This window comes from Dromiciops gliroides, chromosome 3 (assembly GCF_019393635.1).
Source record: "Dromiciops gliroides isolate mDroGli1 chromosome 3, mDroGli1.pri, whole genome shotgun sequence".
NCBI classification, from domain to species: domain Eukaryota; kingdom Metazoa; phylum Chordata; class Mammalia; order Microbiotheria; family Microbiotheriidae; genus Dromiciops; species Dromiciops gliroides.
Window position 1 is genome coordinate 614894168 of NC_057863.1, and position 19975 is coordinate 614914142.

The 19975-nt window shown below is 50.4% G+C and overlaps 1 protein-coding gene across 4 annotated transcripts; it reads right to left on the minus strand.

The window, feature by feature from the left end:
* Nucleotides 1-3340: 3340 nt before the first annotated feature.
* SLC66A1 (solute carrier family 66 member 1) lies at nucleotides 3341-19928 on the minus strand. 4 transcript variants are annotated; one of them, XM_043996111.1, is made up of 8 exons: nucleotides 19741-19928; nucleotides 11248-11442; nucleotides 8593-8722; nucleotides 7463-7550; nucleotides 6782-6924; nucleotides 6155-6247; nucleotides 5405-5590; nucleotides 3341-3918 (listed from the first exon to the last, which is right to left on the minus strand). In XM_043996111.1, exons 2-8 carry the CDS (start codon nucleotides 11421-11423, stop codon nucleotides 3838-3840), a joined length of 897 nt encoding a protein of 298 aa, XP_043852046.1. In that variant the 5' UTR covers nucleotides 11424-11442; nucleotides 19741-19928; the 3' UTR covers nucleotides 3341-3837. The 4 variants fall into 4 exon arrangements, with proteins under 4 accessions (XP_043852046.1, XP_043852045.1, XP_043852044.1 ...); XM_043996110.1 differs by having other exon boundaries at nucleotides 19730-19928; XM_043996109.1 differs by having other exon boundaries at nucleotides 7463-7472; nucleotides 19565-19836.
* Nucleotides 19929-19975: the final 47 nt, after the last annotated feature.

Genomic DNA, 19975 nt, shown 5'->3' on the forward strand with positions numbered 1-19975 from the left:
GGTGCAGGGGATAAAGCATCGGCCCTGGATTCAGGAAGCCCTGAGTTCAAATCCAGCCTCAGACACTTGACACTTACTAGCTGTGTGACCCTGGGCAAGTCACTTAACCCCCATTGCTCCACAACCCCCCCCAAAAAAAGATGTATAGGGGAAGCTGCTTCTCTCTAGCCCCGACTTTAGCATTGCCTTCTTAGAGACTGCTAGACATGGACCTCCCCAGTGAAATTGGGTCCTCTCTTCTAGGATCGCACTCCTCATTTACTTTGGCATATTCTTCCCCACATTCTAATATGTATATTTCTGATTAGTTTGCTGTTTTTCTTGAATAAATGGGTTTTACTTGCTATTTGTGATGGTCTTTTGTGTAATCAGTGTTTGTCAGGAAGGGGCTAAGTTGATGAGTGGGAGCTAAGGGCTACCCTCCCCTTTAGAAACCACTAGGGAAGTGGGTTTCCTTCTAACCTCAGATCTATTTCTCTAGACCTGAGATTGCCAAGGGACAGATATAATTCTACCAAATATCCCTTTCACCGACTGGAGAAAAGAATGCCCAACCTCTCTGAACCCTTGGGGCCTGCCTGCCCCTCCCCAAACTGGAAGAAGAGGCACTGACTGCCCTTGGCTCTCCTTTCTGCCAAGAGGAGCCAGATCGGGGGCAGCTAGGTGGTACAGTGGATAAAGCACCGGCCCTGAAGTCAGGAGGACCTGAGTTCAAATCCGGCCTCAGACACTTGACACTTAACTAGCTGTGTGACCTTGGGCAAGTCACTTAACCCCAATTGCCTCACCAAAAAAAAAAAGAGGAGCCAGACCTCAGATGGTACCTGTGCCACTTCTACAAATCTAGATAAAATCATCTCTTGCATAGATAATGCTTTTTATAACCTAGGTCAGGACTTAGAGCTTGAAGGGAATCCCTGTCAGTTGACAACTGGGTAAACAGAGGCACGCAACAGCAGTGACTTTCCTAAGGTTATCCAGTGAACGAGTGGCAGAATTAGAATTCAGGCCCTGGTCTTCTGAGTCTAAATCTTGCTCTGTCCATTAAAATCTCTGGCTCAGCTCTGGTGCTGCCTCCTTTGAGTGCTCTTCTGATGCCAGTTATCAGTGACCTCATTCCCAGTTGCTGTCATTGGTGTAAGAACAGAGAGAAGCGGCCTCTTTGCCAACACAGGTTGGTGCCTGTTCTTCAGTCAATAGTCTCTATGGTCACAGAGTTGCCCAGAGTACCCTGTGTTCAAGTCCTTTGCCCAGGGCCACACGACCAAGCTATGCCAGAGGTGGTATCTGCCTCCACACCATCTCTCTATCCAGCATGCTGCACTGCCTTTTTAAAAATACGTCCTGCATTTATCTGTAAACGTTTTTTCTCCCCCTTGAGGGGAGCCCCAAGGAGCTCAGACCCCAGCATTCTGAACAAATCTTGCTTCATCCCGCAGATGATCCTGAGCTTCCCTGCTGTGGTCATGAGTCACAGAATCTCAGAACTTGGTGGGGGGACCCCAGAGTGATAGAGTCTAACCTGCACCCGAACAGGAATCGCCTCTAAAAGATCCTCAGCAAGTGGTCGTCCATCTGGCGTCTGCCTCAAGACCTCTCTAATGCCTTGTCCGCACAGCCCCTCAGATAGCTGGCGGCCTAGTCCGTTTGGAGACAGCCAACAGGCTGTGCCTGATGAGGGTACTGGGCTTCTAATTCTGCCTTCGATGCTTATGAAAGCTCATGCAGCTGTATGACCCAGGACACATCATCTCTATGAGCCTCAGGGTCCTTATCCAGAAACTGGGTTAACAATCCAAAGCTATACCTTGGTGCCCCAGGCCAGAAATGCTCTAAGGTTAAGAAGCCAGATGGGGGGGATTTCCTCACAAGGAGAAAATAAAAGTCACGTCTCAGGTTGCTTCTTTTTTGTGTTTGTTTGGGTGGGTTTTTTGCGGGGCAATGAGGGCTAAGTGACTTGCCCAGGGTCACACAGCTACTAAGTGTCAAGTGTCTGAGGCCGGATTTAAACTCAGGTCCTCCTGAATGCAGGGCCAGTGCTCTCTCCACTGCACCACCTTAGTACCCCCTCAGGTTGCTTCTTTGCAATTTCATCTGTGGGGTTGGAGTTGATGACCTCTGGAGTTCGGAACACCTCTATGACTCTGCCACCTGCTTCTCCTTTGGCCCTCTGGGGCCGAGGACAACAAGGCTTCTCCTTCCTCCAGGACACAGCCCCATGACCTCCAGCGGCCCAGCTGAGCGGGGAGGAGCAATCTGGCCAGTTGGCCGACCTTTTGGGGGTTGATGAGGCCCAAGGTCCGCTTCTCTCTGTGTTGAGCATGCTCAAGCTTTCTGGGCTCTCAGGGAGGATGCAGAGGGAGGGTCCTGATCCTCAGGCTGATCAGAGGCTCTGAGCCAGAGGGGACCGGCCCCATCCAGTCCATCTGGAGCAGGAACCCCTGCTCCCCCTGTGGGACAAAAATGTCATCCAGCCTCTCCTAGAGGCTGTCTGGGGAGGGGGAGCCGCCGGCCTCCAGAAGCAGCACATTCCCATCTTGGAAGGTTATCATCATCAGGATGTTTTCCTGAGGGTCAAACCCACATCTACCTCTCCGAGATTTTCACCTGCTACTCCTTCACTCTACCCTCGGGGTCAACAAACCAGTCTAGGACGGTCCTTCACAGACCTGGCAGGCCAATCTTCTCAAATGAAGCAGGTCTTGCAAAGCACTTAGTCCAGTGCCTGGCATGGAACACGTGCTATAGAAATGTTAGCTGTGGGCAGCTAGGGGCTGCAGTGAATAAAGCACTAGCCCTGGATTCAGGAGGACCTGAGTTTAAATCCGACCTCAGACACTTGACACTTACTAGCTGTGTGACCCTGGGCAAGTCACTTAACCCTCATTGCCCCTCAAAACAAAAACAGAAACAATAAAATACTGTTAAAAAAAATGTTAGCTGTTGTTATTATTACTACTCACTATTCTTCTCTCTACCAAGACCAAGCATCCCTTATACTCCAAGTGGCCTGAGAGGAAGCGTGCCTTTTGTTAATTTCTCCCTTGGCCCTTATTCCGAGGCCAAATGGAGAGTTGAATCCCTTTTCCACAGGACAGAGTCCTCTTCTCTCTACAAATGATGCTCAGAGGGAGTGGTCTGCAGCAGCCTCACCTGGCCACCTGCATGCTGGGAGACCACTGAGGCCCTGCCCGTGGGCCATGGCATGTCAATCCCAGAGTCTGCCAAAGGAACTCTGCTTTTCCTCTTCCCCCCCAAGAGCAGCAGAGGACACCCCGAGGGTTTGGGACAAAATCCACCTCCCCCCAAGCTGGAATAAAGAAATACAAGCAGAGGGCTATCCATTTGGATGGATTTTATTAGTAAGTTTGGTGCTAGGTAAAATAGAAGGGAAGGAGAAACTGCTAGCTGAGTTGTGGGGACCAGAGGCCAGCCCCTGGAGAGGTCAGGGGTGGGGGGAGAGTGCCGCCCAGCTGAGGGAGGGCCTGACGGGATATACCCTAGTGATCCCAGCCCATCCTGCCCTGCCCAGGAGCCCAAGATCTAAGCTGGGGATCAGTGGGGTCTGGTCCCTGGGGAGGCAAGTCCTGGCTTATGGAAGGAGGGAAGCAGGCTCACAGAGGCTTTCAGAGACGTGACAGCAGAGGAGGGCAGGAGAGCAGCCAGAGACAGGAGACATTCAGGGCTCTCCTCTGCCCCACCATCCCAGGCTCCTCCTAGCACCCAAACTCATCCTGACTCGGGGTAGGCAACACGCCATCTCCCTTCCAAGCTCCCCTCCTTGCCGCGGTGTCTGCCTGCTCCTTTGGCCATCCCGGGTTTGGCCTCGGCACATGGTCAGCTGGGATGCTGGCCCAGCAGGGGCTCTCTCTCAGGGGAGAAGGGCTGCTGTCTGTAGATGAAGAACTGAATGGAGATCTGGGGGCCGAAGTCAAGGACAGCCACAGACCAGGGTCCCCCTTGTCTCCCTGCTGCGCTCCCTGCCCCATCCCCCACCTCGGAAGCATCTCAGCCCTTCCTCATGCTCTTATCCTGGGATGTCCCCTACTCCACCCCCTCTCCTGAATAGCCTTTGGGGCCAAAGTCAAAGGTCGCCAGACTCCCCCCATGACTTCAGAGGACACTTCACTGACACCTCTCTTTACATACATGATAGAGACATGAAACAGCGAACATTAGTGCAATTTTTCTGTCCTAATCCCATGTTGGATGGCAAACTCTGTGAGGGAGGGACCCTTTTAGAACTTCCCCCCCACCAAATCACTCTATTTACTTCCATTGATGCCCCTCTGGCTCCCTAAAAGAAGGTAAACTCCCCAAGGGCAGGGATGGTGCCTTCCACTTCCCTTGCAACCCGTATAGGGCCTAGCACGGGCCTGGGCACTCGGTGAAGACTTACGGGAGAAAGATAAAGGGTCTGTGATGTCACTGGTTGCCTTTAGGCCTCCTCCCCTACCAGAATCCCAACCAGCCCAGGACCTGGCCAGTCAACAGACAGTTCTTAAATGCTTCTTACTATGTGCTGGCGCTGTGCCAACTCAGACACAGAGAAGGGCAAAAACAGTCCCTATGGGGCAGCTAGGTGGCGCAGTGGATAAAGCACTGGCCTTGGATTCAGGAGGACCTGAGTTCAAATTCAGACTCAGACACTTGACACTTAACTAGCTGTGTGACCTTGGGCAAGTCACTTAACCCTCAATGCCCTGCAAAAACAAAAAACGGTCCCTGCCCTCTAGAGCCTCCACTCTGATGCTAAGTCCTGGGGACTTTCACTCAGCTGCCTGCCCTGGGTCACAGAGCCAGCAAATGTCGAAGGTGGATCTTTCCCTGCCCCCACCTGAACCTGAATCCAGGCTGCATGGATCAGTGGGGATTCATTCCAATGAAATGGAGGCTCTGCTCCGCAGGCCAACCTCCCCTCCCCCATGCCTGTCTCCTGCTCCAACTAAAACTAGGAGAGCACAAACAGACCCTTCCATCGGCGTAGGTGGGCACCTTCTCTGCAGCTTTGAGTCTGGGGACAGTGGGGGGTGAAACCTCTGGCCCAGGGTCGCACAGCCAGCACCCGGCCGGTGTGGGATTTGAACCCAGTGCTAGCTCGTTCTGAGTCTGGCTCTCTGTTCACTGTCTGCTGGGTCCTGGGGCCAGCTCCCATACATAACAGTACTTGCCTTTCAGGAGCTCACAGCTCCATGTTGCTTTATGGCTTGCAGAGCCCTCACCTCACAAGAGCCCCGGGTGGGCACTGGCCCATATTATCATCCCCATTTTGCAGAAGGGAAGCTAGGGCTCAGTGTGAGTAACAGTCGTGGCTGGACGCTTCTCACCAGAAGCAAGCAGCCACCCCCATGCGCGGCCCTGGGGCCCCCACCGTCCGCTGCTGGCGGCTGCCGCTCAAGGATACAATGATGTCCAGTAGGAGTACGCCCAGGCTGCCGATGAGCCAGGGGAGGTGGTGGAGCAAGAAGTTGCTCTCGCTCTGCCCAGACTCGGGATTCTTCAGCAGCACGCTCAGCCCGTACGTGGTGTTGCCCAAAATCACCAAGGCAAAGAGGGAGTAGGAGATACCCTGGGTGGACTTCCTCTGGAACTGGAGAACAGAACAGAGCCAGTTGAGCCTGGGCCCACCCCACTGCCTTCGAACCTTCCAAGGAAGGGCCTCACCACCGGCCCCCATTGAAACCAAGGGCAGCCACCTAACCCAGAAGGAACCAAGGTGTTGAGTGAGTGTGGGACCCAGGAATCCCAATTCCCAATCCCTTAGCACCCAGAGCTAGAACTCTTCTCCACAGTGAACCCCAAGAAGCCAGTTCACTGGGCCCAGACCCCAGAGCTCTGGCTCCTTCCCAAAGTCAGGGAGTCCCAACCAGTCCCCAGTTTCCATCTATGAGGCCCCAAAGATTTCCGGACCATTTGTGGGGAGGATGCTATCACCGGGCACACCTCGACTGACTCTGTATGGGGAAGAGGTTCTAGCTGACTCTAATTACCACCCATCCCTGGGAGTGGACGACTCCACTGGCAGGACAGGCCAGAGACCAGATCAGACAGCCGAGGAGAGCTGGAAGGGCCCTTTGGGAAGACAAGGAAAGGACGCAGAGGGCGCGAGCTGGCGTCCTGGTGCAGTGAGGCCCTTCCCCACAAGGGTACTTACGTTGGTGTAGATCTGGGGCAGACGAGACGTCAGGTACAGCACACTAGAGATAGAGCCGATGGTGAAGCCGATGATCTCCTGCTTGGTGAAAGGCTGGGGCGGAGGAGAGGAAAGCGCCGGCTGTTGGGAGACCTCACGTTCCCAAGTGACAGCTCCCATTTCATCAGATCCCAGCTCTGGGCTCGGAAGGTACCTCAGGGACCACCGAGCCCAGCCCCATCAACTAGGAGAGTGTGGACACTACAGCTCAGGGAGGTCACCTGATTCACCCAAGGTCAAAGAGCCAGTAAGTGGAGGGGCCACGACCGAACCCATGCCCTCTGTGCCTCTAGATCTTGGGCGAGAAGTTCTCTGAGGCCTCTGCCAGCCCTGAATCTACGATCCCATCATTTCCCCATCAAGTGGGTTAGAGCCGGGATCTGACTCCATGCGTCAAGCTTGATTTCTGACAGACTGGAGTCACTCTGGGTATTGGGGATCACCCTGACTGAGCCGACCCACTGCTCAACAGCTCCCGTGGCATTGTGGACCAGAGGCAGTGCCTGTGCTCACAGTGGACCTGCCTCCACCCCTTCCCCCATCAAAGCTCCTTTCCCCTTAACTTCCCTCCCATCCCATGGTCCTTACTTGATCAGTGGGCTCGGTGTACAGGAGGGTCCTGCTCCGGAAGACCTCCTGTGGGGCAGAGGGGCTGAGCTGGAGGAGGAGGGGGCTGGCTGACACTGCCCCGAAGGAGATGAACAGGAAGGCTGTGTTGATGGGGGCTGAGACTGCACACAGGACAAGACTGGGGATTAGAGATCTGGGCCGTGTCCCAGGCCTGCTCAAAGGTGGGGGAGGTGCATGGGAGCAGCTGAACTTCAGTGGGGCATGCCACCGAGGGCAAATCTGGGAGGCTAAATAAAGATGGGGTAGGGGGAGTTTAAACTGAAATTCTGGAGATTTAAAACCGTTTTGGGGGAGAATTTCATCTCAACGAGGAATTAGGTGGTGATGGGTAGAGCAGAGCAGGGCCAGGAAGAGGGGCTTGTCAGAGGGCAAATCCCAGAGATAATCAAAATCAAAAAAGGAAGGAGAAGCCCTAGGCAAGGCCCAAAGAGGGTCCTGGAGGGTGAGATCTATTATTTCTCTAGGGCTCCCTATCTTAGTAGATAAAGACTTCAAAACCCCAGATAGGGCCTCTGAAATTTCTCCTTCAGACCCAGTAGACAGGCCATCTGTTTCCTTCCCAGTCACTGTTGGAGCCTCAAATGAGAGAACCCCTCTCCCCCCTTGCCCACCCCCAACCCCAACCACACACACACTTACTTAAGGAGCGCTGGTTTTTGTATTTGTAGTAGAAGTAAAGAGATATCATTAAGAAGTCGGCCAGCACATAGTAGATGGCAGTGTAAGTCTGCAAAAAAACAAAAAAACCCAAAAGGGGCAGCTAGGTGGTGCAGTGGATAGAGAACTGGCCCTGGATTCAGGAGCACCTGAGTTCAAATCCGGCCTCAGACACTTGACACTTACTAGCTGTGTGACCCTGGGCAAGTCACTTAACCCCAACTGCCTCACCAAAAAAACCAAAACAAAACAAAACAAACCCCAAACCAAAAAACCAAGATGTCTGCTAACTCTCATTCCTGAAGTACAGATAGGTCTTGGAGCCTCCAATGATGCCCTCACAGAGAGAGGGGAAGGCAGGAAGGACGACCCTGGGCTTTCAAGGGGAAGGTGGTAAAATGGAAACCCAGGCACATGGGGAAGGCTTGAGCCTTGGGCCTAGTGCCCAAGTGTATGTCTATTGTACAGCGACCAACCCGGCTAAGTCTGGAGAGACTTAGTCAATCCCCAAGATGGCAGCAGGTCAATGGGGTTTTTTCCCACCTGACATTAAGAAAGGGACTATGATCTGCCTTAGTATCCACTTGGAGTCAGAATGCCCAGGCCTGAGTCCAGACTCTGCCGAAGGGCCCTGAGTAATCACTCCCCCCTCTCTGGACATCTCTTCACTCATCTGTAAGATGCAGATAGTAATATTTACACCACCTCTTTCACAGGGTGGTTGTGAGTGAAGACCTTTCTAAGCCTGCCAGTATTAAGGAAATGAGACTTAGAGGGGAAAGTGAGGCCCACAGAGGTGGGCACAGCTAGGAAGTGTCTAAAGCAGGACTGAACTCAAGTCTCCCCTGACTCCCTGGACTCCTGGCCCTCTTTCCACCTCCGCACCCAGACTTTAAAGACTGTATGGCACAATGCCCCTAATTTTACAGATGAAGAAATCGGGGCCCACACAGGTCACTGTTGGCCTTGGCAGAGCTCCCAGCCCCAGGCTCTTACAACAGGCCACCCCACAAGGCTAGGCCCAGGCAGGGTGAGGCAGCCCATCGCCCATCCACCTGCCCTGCCCTGCCCTGCCCTGCCCAGCCATCTCAGGGGTGAGGATGAAGGGATACCTGCAGAGGTAGCTGATTGGCCAGGAATGAGCCAATGAGGTTACAAGAGTCTCCACCCAGCCAACCCATCAGGAACCAAATGGATATGGCCTGGTCCATGTTGCCCGTCCTGCAGGCCTTGACGTACTGGCTGTGGAAGACAGAGAAGGCTGTCACCCTGGTTCCACTCAGTTCTTAAAACAAGGACTGTTCCTTCCACACCCGATCTCTTCTGACCCAGAGCCTGCCTGGGTACCAGTGATGCTGGAGCTGACTCAAAAGTACTAGGTGAACTTGGGTTCATAGGGTCATTAATCTAGAACTGGCTGGGACCTCAAAGGGCATTCAGTCTAACCTCTCATTTTACAGATGGGGAAACTCAGACCTAGGGAAATAACGGGAGTGTCCTATGATCATACAAATAATAAGAACAGGGATTTGAACCCAGCTCCTCTGACTCAAAGCCTAGCCCACAGTGGTATACTGCCCCTCTATGGAAGAAAGACTATGCTAACAAGTGCATAAACGACAGACTGGAGGGGGAAGAGTATAAGCAGGATGACGTGGGAGGTGATTATTGAATTAGTCCAGGGAGACTTAGGGTGGTGGCCACCAGGACGGGGAGGAAGGAGTGGATGAAGAGGGGCCACAGAGGTAATTGACTGGCTATACGATGTAATGGAGAGGTAAGGTTGGGGCTGTCCAGTAACGGTCCTAAAAGTCATTGGAGGGTTCTTGAAAGCAGAGATGTCAAACATACAGGCCAAGGGCCCCTCCACAATACCCTCAAGGGCAGCCCAAGCCAGACTCAAATATAACAAACAGAAATGCAATGAAATGTAGATAATATTAATATGTCACTATGTGGCATATGGTTTAGTGGCCCCAATTTCTCTTTGAGTCTGATACCCCTGATCTAAAAGACCTGGAGGACATTACCACCATGGGGTGGGGTGGGGACCATGTTCCCCTCCTCCACACAAGGTAGGCTAATTTTTCCTTAAAATACATTAAAATTGTCATGGAGGGGGCAACTAGGTGGCACAGTGGATAGAGCACTGGCCCTGAAGTCAGGAGGACCTGAGTTCAAATCCGGCCTCAGACACTTAACACTTACTAGCTGTGTGACCCTGGGCAAGTCACTTAACCCCAACTGCCTCACCAAAAACAAACAAAAATGGTCATGGAGATTTGACTGGCTCAGAGGATTGAGGCTGAGGCATAGCTTCCTGGTCACCCAGGACCCTGGAGCCCCCTCCTGAGACTTCTGAGCCTAGATCATCTGCTGAGGTCACATGAAGCAATGCTTTATCTTGCACATGCAGCCTTTCCCAGATCCGAAGATCCTCCCCCTACCATGGCTAAGTAAACCTCCTTCTGTTAACTGTTTAAAACAGAGGAAGTGAGGCCAGAGATGCAGAGAAGGTCACTCCCCAGCTCAAAAGTTTCAATGGCTCCCTATTTGCCTCTAAGATCAAAAACAAACTCCTCTGTTTGGCATTTAAAGACCTTCACAGAGGGTAGCTAGGTGGTGCAGTGGATAAAGCACTGGCCCTGGATTCAGGAGACCCTGAGTTCAAATCCAGCCTCAGATACTTGACACTTACTAGCTGTGTGACCCTGGGCAAGTCACTTAACCCTCATTGCCCTGCCAAAAAAAAAAAATAATAATAATAATAAAAAAATAAAAATAAAGACCTTCACAGATTGGCTCCAGTCTACTTTTAAATGTCATCAGAGGACAGCTAGATGATACAGCATATAGAGCATAGGCCCTAACCTGAGTTCAAATCCAGCCTCAGACACTCACTAGCTGTGTGACCTTGGGCAAGTCACTTAACCCCAATTGCCTCCCCCCAAAATAATAATAAATGTCATTGGAAAAAAATCAAGGAGAGGACAAATAGCCTCTTGGTATCTTTCCATCAGATCCTAAGAGCTCAGCGTGTTTCCTGGCACATAGTAAATGTTTAATAAACTCTTTTTGACTAATTTTTTCATTCATTATTCATTCATTCATTCATTCAGGATGGGAAATAACGAATGGCAGAGGGCTAAGAAGAGGTCACTTGCTAGTCTCACTCTGGGTTTGGCTTCAGGCCTGATCGGGCAAGGCAGAGGTGACAGCAGCTCAGAGATGCTGAGTAACACTCGAGGAAGATCAGGTAACCATTTCAATGCTCAGGCTGAGGTCTGTGCGGAAGGGGAGGGGGAGTCTGGAGCAGGGAAAGGGAGGAGGTAGAAGAATCGCAGACCCTTGGGGCTGGACCTAACCACGAATCCTGTCTACAAGATCCCTCAGGAGCGGGACTCCCAGGTACCTGGTCCTGGGGTGGGTAACTTCACTACCTCCCAAAGCCGTTCACTGCACCGCAGACTGCACCTGATGTTCAGTTACTGATGTCAGCCTAACTCTGCCTCTCTGTAACCCCCCCCCCAACGCACACACACTGTGTCCCAGGTCTGTCTCTTGGGGCCAAAGCCTTCTGCACTTGATACCCCTTCAGATCTCTGAAGAAGGCAGCCAGAGGCCTTGCTGCCTGCCCTGCTTCTGTCCCCACCCCCACAGGGCTTCTTCTCTTCCGTTGCCCAGGTTAAGAGTCCCTGTGTCCTCAGCTCAGGAGAGAGTCAAGGCCGACAGTGCCTGCCGACCGTGTGATCCCTGGCTCTACTTACGGGAAGGCAGCAGCAATAAAACAGACTATGGAAGACAGGCCCAGGACCACGCTGGCTACGTCCCACCCGTCCTGGGCACACTCGTTGAATACATCCCAGATCCAGCGGGATCCATTGGGACAGCTGGAGAAGTTCTCAGCGGCGAGCACCCTGGAGCCAAAGTTCTTCCAGATCATGGTGGGGGTAGAAATGATTCTGAAAGAGTCAAAGGAGTAAACAGTTATGAACCTTAAAGTACTATATCAATGTTATCTATCATGACAGGCAACTAGGTGGACCAGGGTGCTGGAATCCGGAAAGCCTACACTGAAATCCAGCCTCAGACGCTTACTAGCAGTGTGACCCTCAGCATGTCATTTACGTGCTGTTTGCCTCAGTTTTCTTACCTGTAACAATGGGTTTAATAACAGCACCTACCTCCCAGGGTTGTTGGGAGGATCAAATGGGATAATAACTGCAAAGTGCTTAGCACAGTGCCTGACACCTTATAAATGTTATCATGGTGGTGATGATGCCAAAGTTTCCTGTACAATGGCAATTTTAACTCCTACTTTATAGGGTTAGTGTGAGCATCAAGTGAAATAACATGTAAAAACCTTTGTAAACAGTAAAGTGCTAAATGGATGGGGAGTGATGATGATGATGGTGGTGGTGGTGGTGACTGATTGACTGATCGAAAGGACTTCAGGTTGTGGCAGGAAGGCACCACAGCCTAGAAGCAGGCCCTCCAAGGCTCCTGGGGGTTAGGGTTAGAAGGAGGATGAAGAGGGCCACTTCTCTAAACCCGAATCTTGACCTCATCCACTCTCGAATAAACCCCAGTGCCCGAGCCCTCCTAGGAACAGTCAGATTAAACAGACACCATGGCTACCCGGGTCTGAAGGGGATAATCAGCCCTGGATACAGATCCAGGGAACAAGTTGTAACTCCCATTCCTACTTAGGTACAAGGCAGTGGAGAGAATAATAGAGTGGGAGTCCGAGCCTTTCTCCATCACTTACCATCAGTGTGGACCCTTAGCAAATTACAGATAATTGCCCTGGACCTGAGGATAATGAAAACATCTACTCCACAGGCTGGCGAAGAGGATCAAATGATTTCTAAACTTAATCTGCCTCTGCATGTCAGCACAAGACCAAGTGCTGAGGTACAAAGTGAAGTCTGGTCCTGTCAGCAAGCACTATGAAGCTCCTGAAATGGGTCAGGCACTGTGCTAAGTGCTAGGGATACAAAAAAAAAAAAAGACAAAAACCCCACAAAGCCCTAAGCAGACAAAAATCTAACAGCCCTTACCCTCAGGGAGATAACATTCTAACAGAGGAGATCACATATACAAATCAGCCCCGATTTAAGTGTCACCGATTTTATTACTGAGAAGCAGAGTAAACAGAGAGCCTTGGGTTAAAATCCTGACTCTGAAACATAGGCTGTGGGACTCCAGATGGCCCACTTAGTGTCTTGTGGTCTTTAAGACTCTATGTTTATCTGTATCAGTGGGGAGAATTCCCCAAACCACGATATCCTCAGTGTGGCCCAAAATCAGTGTCATTCATGACCCCACAAAGACAGGACCTTCCTTTCCCCTCCCAGTCTGAGCTGTATGAATGTCCCATTCACCCCAAAGCCACGAGGTCTATTTCCTCTTGGCCCCGGATCTCCCATGGGCTCTTCTTCCTTCTTCACCTTGTGTGTGTGTGTGTGTGTGTGTGTGTGTGTGTGTGGCGGGGGGGGGGGGGGGGGGCGCGGGGGTGTTAATAGCATTTCTCACTGTTTGCAGATACCCCTAACCCAGGGACATCCAAGGTCTTGGTCATTAGTGACCCTCAGAAACTGCTGAGGCTGGGGTCATGTGACTGTGCCTGGTTGTGAAAGAAACACAGAAGGAACTTCCCCTTCATCCCCAACTTCTCATGATGAGCTCTCTGGGAATCCAAGGCAGCTGTGTCCCAATCATTGGGAGCTGCCTTTCAGCTGTTCCAGGAGTCAAGGAGCATTGAGAGGCTGGGAAATCTCTGAGATAATGGCCTTGAGTTGGAGAGTCTCTGAGGCCTCTTTCTGCTCCAAATCTGTAATCACTGGAACAAGGAGAGATTTCACAGACCAGACAGTCCAACCCCCTCATTTAATTTTTTTTTTTTTTTGGTGAGGCAATTGGGGTTAAGTGACTTGTCCAGGGTCACACAGCTAGTAAGTGTTAAGTGTCTGAGGCCGGATTTGAACTCAGGTCCTCCTGAATTCAGGGCCAGTGCTCTATCCACTGCGCCACCTAGATGCCCCGAGCCTGGACTTCTACAGATATCTTTTCCATTTCCTCTGTCATTTTTTCATAACATATTAGGAAAGAACGATCATAAGATCATAGTTCTGAGACTGAGACAGTGTGGCCTCATGGATAGAGTCCTGGACTCTGGGGGCAGCAAGAACTGGGTCCTTCCAATGCATCGCTGATCCAACTTACCAGAGCAAGTAATTTAAAAGCTTTAAACTGGAGGCAGAGCCAATATGGCAGAGAAAAGGCTGGGACTCACCTGAGCTGTCCCCAGAACCCCTCGGAAGACCTTGAAATAATGCCATGAAACAATTCCTGAAGCAGCAAAACCCACAAAAGGACAGGGTGAAACAATTTCCCTGCCCAAGACAACTTAGAAGGTCATCATGTCATCATCTGTCGCACATGAGTGAGAGTGAAGCACAGTCCAGGGCAGGCAGAGCCAGTGCATACCAGGCCCCAGCAAACCAGGAGCAGACCTTGGCAGCCAATGACTCTGCAGTAGTAGAAGCAGCAGCTGTTTCCAGAGCTCTCAGCCCACAGATGGTAAGGGGGTCCAACGGCTGGTCAGGAGATCACAGGGATCTCTTTGCTGGCACTGCAGGCAGGACTCTGTTGCTTTGCCTATATTCAGATCTGGGTCTCAGTCCTGCATGGTAGCCCCAGGGCAGGGAGGAGCACTAGCACACCAGAGCCTGTGGTCACAGTGGAACAGACACCCTCCTTACAGTTCCAGGTCAGAAAAAAGGGCTGTCCGTCACTCACAGACCAGAGCACAGGCCAGGAGAGTTGTAAACACACCTCTCTTTAGGTCATACCACCTTGGAAGAACTGAAACCTTACAGGTCCCCAAAAGTATCTCTGAAAACAGCTGTACAAAACCCCTGAAGCTTGGGACAATGTACTCTCCACTTTGGAAGCAGATTCCTACAGATCAATACAGATCAAAGCATACTTTTTTTTAAACTTTATTTTTCTTGGGTTTTTATTTTGGTCTAGTTTTCTTTTACAACATGACTAATATGGAAATATGTTTTGCATAACTACACATGTATAACCTATATCAAATTGCTTGCCTTCTCAATGAGGGGGTTGGGGAAGGAGGGAGAAAACTTGGAACTCAATTTTTAAAATGAAGGTAGAAAATTGTTTTTACAAGTTATTGTGGAAAATAAAATACTAAATAAGAATGAGAAAAAATAAAAACAAAAAATTCAACCAAAAAACCCCAGCCCTCTTAACCTTAAGTTTCCCATCTGTAAAATGGGGATAAATGAATGAATGATGGCATCCACCTCACTGATTGTCTCGAGGGTCAAATCAGGAAACGGAGGCACAGTGACGAGAGAACGGGAAAGAACCTGTATGTTCCAAAATAGTTACGGCAGCCCCTTTTGTGGTGGCAAAGAATTGGAAACTGAGGAGATGTTCATCCATCAGGGAATAGCTGAGTAAGTCACAGTATATGATTGTGACGGAATAAGAAATGATGAGCAGGATGGACTTAGAAAAACCTGGAAAGACTTGCATGAAATGATGCAGAGAGAAATGAGCAGAACCAAGAGAATGTTATAGACAGCGACAGCAATACTGTTTGAAGAGTAACTGTGAATGGCTAAGCTATTTTGAGTAATATGATCATTCGAATCAACTATGAAGGACTTTTGAAGGGAAACACCACCCACCTCCAGAGAAAGAACTGATAGAGGGAAATATGTATTGTATGGTTCTTTCCTCCTCCTCCTCCTCCTCCTTCTTCTACCCCTCTCTCTCTGTCTCTGTCTCTCTCTCTCACACACACACACACACACACACACACACACACACACACACACACACACACACACACACACAATGTTGGCCTTCTCTAATATTTGGTTGGGAGCGAGACAACTCAGAACTCAAAATATAAACAAAAAAATGTTAAAAAGAACAACAAAAAACCTTGGGTGGGATCTTTGTGTATCTGTCAATCTTTAGATTTAGCATCAGAGAAGCTACATCTTGAAACTTCAGCCACATTAAAAAGTGTTAAACACTAAAACAAAACAAAATGAAACAAAAAACCAGTTACATTTTTTTTTTTTTTGGTGAGGCAATTGGGGTTAAGTGACTTGCCCAGGGTCACACAGCTAGTAAGTGTCAAGTGTCTGAGGCCGGATTTGAACTCAGGTCCTCCTGAATCCAGGGCCGGTGCTTATCCACTGCGCCACCTAGCCGCCCCCAGGAACAGGCATTTATTAAGAATGTAACTGGGGGCAGCTAGGTGACGCAGTGGATAAGCACCGGCCCTGGATTCAGGAGGACCTGAGTTCAAATCCGGCCTCAGACACTTGACACTTACTAGCTGTGTGACCCTGGGCAAGTCACTTAACCCTCGTTGCCCCGCAAAAAAAAAAAAAAACTTAAATTAAAATAAATAAATAAATAGATGCCTGTTCCTCAAAAGGGGGTGAGGTGTGTTCTCTACTCCCCCAGAATCCTTCAGGCTGTATATCCTATGAGGCTCTAGGCAGGTTATCAAATCTCTTCTGCCTCATTCTCCTTTCTCTGAACACTAAGTAGGAGACGCCAGAAGCCTCTGGGACAATTCAGAGCATAATTCTGCTTCCAGGGTACACCCAAAGGCTGATTTCTGAGTAAAAGGGAAGATGGGATTTTCCTTAAAGAGCAGAAGCCATGTCCAGTCTTGTGAGCCTCTTCCCAAATTGGTAGGAGAGAGTGAACTGACCCCTTAGAAACTCTCCCCAATCTCATTTTATAGCTAAGAAGCTTCTCCTACAGTGGATACTCACTGCGTCTTCCCTTCAATTAAAAGATGTGCAGTCCCTTTCAAGTGCTGTGATCGGAAACTCCAACTCTCTCCCAGTACTTCTCTGGGGGTTTGAGATGGTTCTGTATTATCAGACATCTGACTCCAAGCAGTATCAGAAACATCTTCTTCAGGGAAATGTCTTGGAGGACTTAACCCTTTTGTACCTGGAAGTCCCTGGGGGCCCTTCTGCAGTGAATTCATAATTGCCTCAGTGACTCACCACCCTTAAGCCTAGCTCCATGCATGATTTATCTTTGTTTTTTTTGTTTTGTTTTGTTTTTGTGGGGTTTTTTGCTCGGGGCAATGGGGGTTAAGTGACTTGCCCAGGGTCACACAGCTAGCATCAAGTGTCTGAGGCTGGATTTGAACTCAGGTCCTCCTGAATACAGGGCCGGTGCTTTATCCACTGCGCCACCTAGCTGCCCCGCATGATTTATCTTAATAACATAAGTGAGCATTTATAGAGCGCTTTAAGGTCAGCAACACACTTTATTTATTGGCTTATATATAACTATATAACTAGATATATATAAATCTATCTATCTACCTATCTATCTATGACTTTACTCTCAGGCTGCCTCTCATATACAGGCTTTTAGCCATCCTGTGTTCCTCCCTTCCTGGCCCTTACCCTCCTTATTCAGTTGTGTCCCCATTTCATGACCTCATTTGGGGTTTTCTTGGCAGAGATACCAGTGTGGTTTGCCATTTCCTTCTTCAGATCATTTGACTGATGAGGAAATGGAGAGTGAAGTGACTTGCCCAGGGTCACACAGCTAGTAAGTGTCTGAGGCTGGATTTGAACTCATGAAGATGAGTATTCCTGACTCTAGGACTGGCTCTCTATCCCCTTCTCCACCTAGCTGCACCTTCTCCAGTTCTTCCAAACACAACAGCCCTCCCTGGGCCCTACTTCTCAGGGTAGGTCATCTCCTCACATATCCTCATGGCTGAGCACCTGGTAAGTATTTCATCAGTCAAGAAACATTTATTAAGTGTCTGCTGTGTGCCAAAGCACAGCATAAGCTCTGAACATACACAAGAAGGCCAAAGACAGTCCCTGCTTTCAAGGAGCACACTATCTAATGGCCGGGACTGTGAGAACAAATATGTACAAACAGGCTATGTACAGGTTAGATAGGAAATACTTAAGAGACAGAAGGCATGAGGATTAAGAGCAGAGGGGAAAGGATTCCTGTAAAAGATGGGACTTTTAGGTGGGCCTTGAGCGTTCCAGGCATGGGGGGGGGGGGCAGCCCGAGAAAACCTCTGGAGCCAAGGAATGGAAGAGTGAGGAACCAATAAAACGACTCACATTCACATTCTTCATTCAGTCCTTTCCTCCGTAGCTTACATTTTCAGAGTCAGTAGCAGACCTCTTCGAGGAGCCCTCAGCAAGTCCAGAGACACCCCCCCCAAGTGAGTGTCTAGCCCCATTACTGTGCACCCTGCCCCCCCCAATAACCAGGCAGCTATGATGCCTCCTCAGCCCAACACCCAACTGTGTGTACACACATACACACACACCCCAAGATGCTTAGCACTGCCTATCCCTCACGTGCCGGAACACAGCCACTACTATGGCTTTACAAGGCCTAGGGCCCATGCAAAAATCCTGGATCAGCCCAATACACAACCAACCTGGGCTGTAGTTTGGAGGAGTCTAACCTTGAAATCCCTGTCTAGCCTCTGGAAAAGGCAAGGGATGAGGCATAGCTCATCAATTATAGACACCAGAAGTGTCTGCACACATGACCTGCATCACTTCTGAGTGCTGCCCAACGGATTAAAATGAAATTGGGAAATATGTAACAAAATAAGTAAAAATACAACCAAACATAGATGATGCTAATATGTTGTTTTGTTTTTTAAGTGGCGATATGGAGGCTGGAATCCTCATGGACTATCTAGTAGCTATTTCTTTCTTTCTTTTTTTTTTTTTGGTGAGGCAATTGGGGTTAAGTGACTTGCCCAGGGTCACACAGCTAGTAAGTGTCAAGTGTCTGAGGCTGGATTTGAACTCAGGTCCTCCTGAATCCAGGGCCAGCACTCTATCCACTGCACCACCTAGCTGCCCCTAGTAGTTCTATTTCTACTGCTGCCACCCACATATACTAATAGTATATCTCTATAGTACACACACACTAACAGTGAAATCATCTGTGCCGTGACAGGCACAACATACATTTAACTATGTACAAACTATGTCCAACAGTAGGTGCTTAATAGATGCTAATTAAATTGATTGCTATCATGGTGACTCCATTTGGGGGGAAGAATCTCTTTTAATTGAACAGAACTGAGTTTAGGGGAGATCTCTAAATCTAGGGTTGGGTTTGCACGTTTATTCTGAGAGATTAAAGTTCTGGGGCCAGGGCCATGGAGACCCCAAGACTGCTTAGCACTTGGTTGGTGCTTTCCCTATGTCCATCATTTCCTATGCATCCTTTAGATAGCTTTTTGTCTATATATGTGTATTGTCTCCCCCTTCAGATTGTAAATTCCTTGAGGGCAGGGACCGACTTTGCCTCTTTTTGTATTTCTTTCAATTAGCACAGTGCCTGGCACATAGTAGGTGCTTAATAAATGTTGACAGATTGGCAGGCCTTCTCGAAAACCTGGATTCTGCTTGAAAATTCAAGGTAAGACAGTTGACTCCTTACCCTATATCTATGTGACCGGATGTTTACAATATATTTGGAAATTTGCCAGCACATCCTTAGAGACAGCTTAGACACGCTCATTAATTCCCGGCTTGGCTTATGGAAGGGAGGGGGCACTGCGGGTGAGGGGACAAGAGGCCCAGGACTCCTGGGTCCCCAGAACTGCCTTCCCACCCTTGCCAGATTACTGGGGCCCTTCCCGAGAGATAATTGATACCCCAGCCTGGAAGCTTCACTCCTTCCCTGCCCCTCCCAGCCCTGAAGGCTGTGACTCCAGGCTGGGACCGGGATAAACAAGACCTAGGTTGGAATCCTAGCTCAGGACGACCCCGGGCAGATCCCTTTCTGGCCCCGAGCCTCGGTTTCCCCATCTGAAAAAGGAGATTGTTGGGCCAGAGGCTCCCCTGGAAGGCTGCTTCCAGCTCCAGACGCCGGCCCCCGCAGAAGGGTATCGGGGCGAGGGGTGCGGGTGGGGGTTGCTGCCTGCTTGGCGCCCGGGGCCGCGGGGCCGGACCAGGGGGATCCCAAGAGCATCCAGCCCGGATTTGGGAGGACTCGGGGCATACCTACCCCTCCAGCACCGGCAGAAGCCCCGGATCTCAAAGCGCTTACAGTGCGTCCTCCGAGGGAAGAGAAAGTGAAGCCCCGGCCGCTCTGGGCAGCGGCCCTGGGGATTGGACTGGGGGCTTCCGGGGAGTACGGGGCCGACCCGCCCTGGACCAGCCGCTCCCCTACCTCCAACGTACCGCAGCAAGCCGGCGTCTCGGACGGCGGCAGCTAGGGCTCCAGCAGCCGGCCCGGCTCGGGCAGTCCAGCGGGCTCTGGTCACCTGATCGCAGCCGTCCCTCCGGGAGGCGCCGTATAGCTGAGCGACCTCCTCCTTTCTCTCCTCCTCCTCCGCCTCCGCGTCCGCCTCCGTCCGGCTCTTTGCAGACGGTCCCTGAGATCGGCGCCCGCTCCGCCCCCCGCCCCTTCCTACCC

What these genes read in the sequence shown, in the direction of transcription:
- SLC66A1 (XM_043996111.1), bottom strand. Translation starts at nt 11,423, where the DNA reads ATGATCTGGAAGAACTTTGGCTCCAGGGTGCTCGCCGCTGAGAACTTC. An exon ending in TTTATTGCTGCTGCCTTCCC is followed by an intron (nt 8,723 to 11,247) that starts GTAAGTAGAGCC and finishes TGTCTTCCACAG; the next exon opens with CCAGTACGTCAAGGCCTGCA. An exon ending in CAAAAACCAGCGCTCCTTAA is followed by an intron (nt 6,925 to 7,462) that starts GTAAGTGTGTGT and finishes TCCTGTGTGCAG; the next exon opens with TCTCAGCCCCCATCAACACA.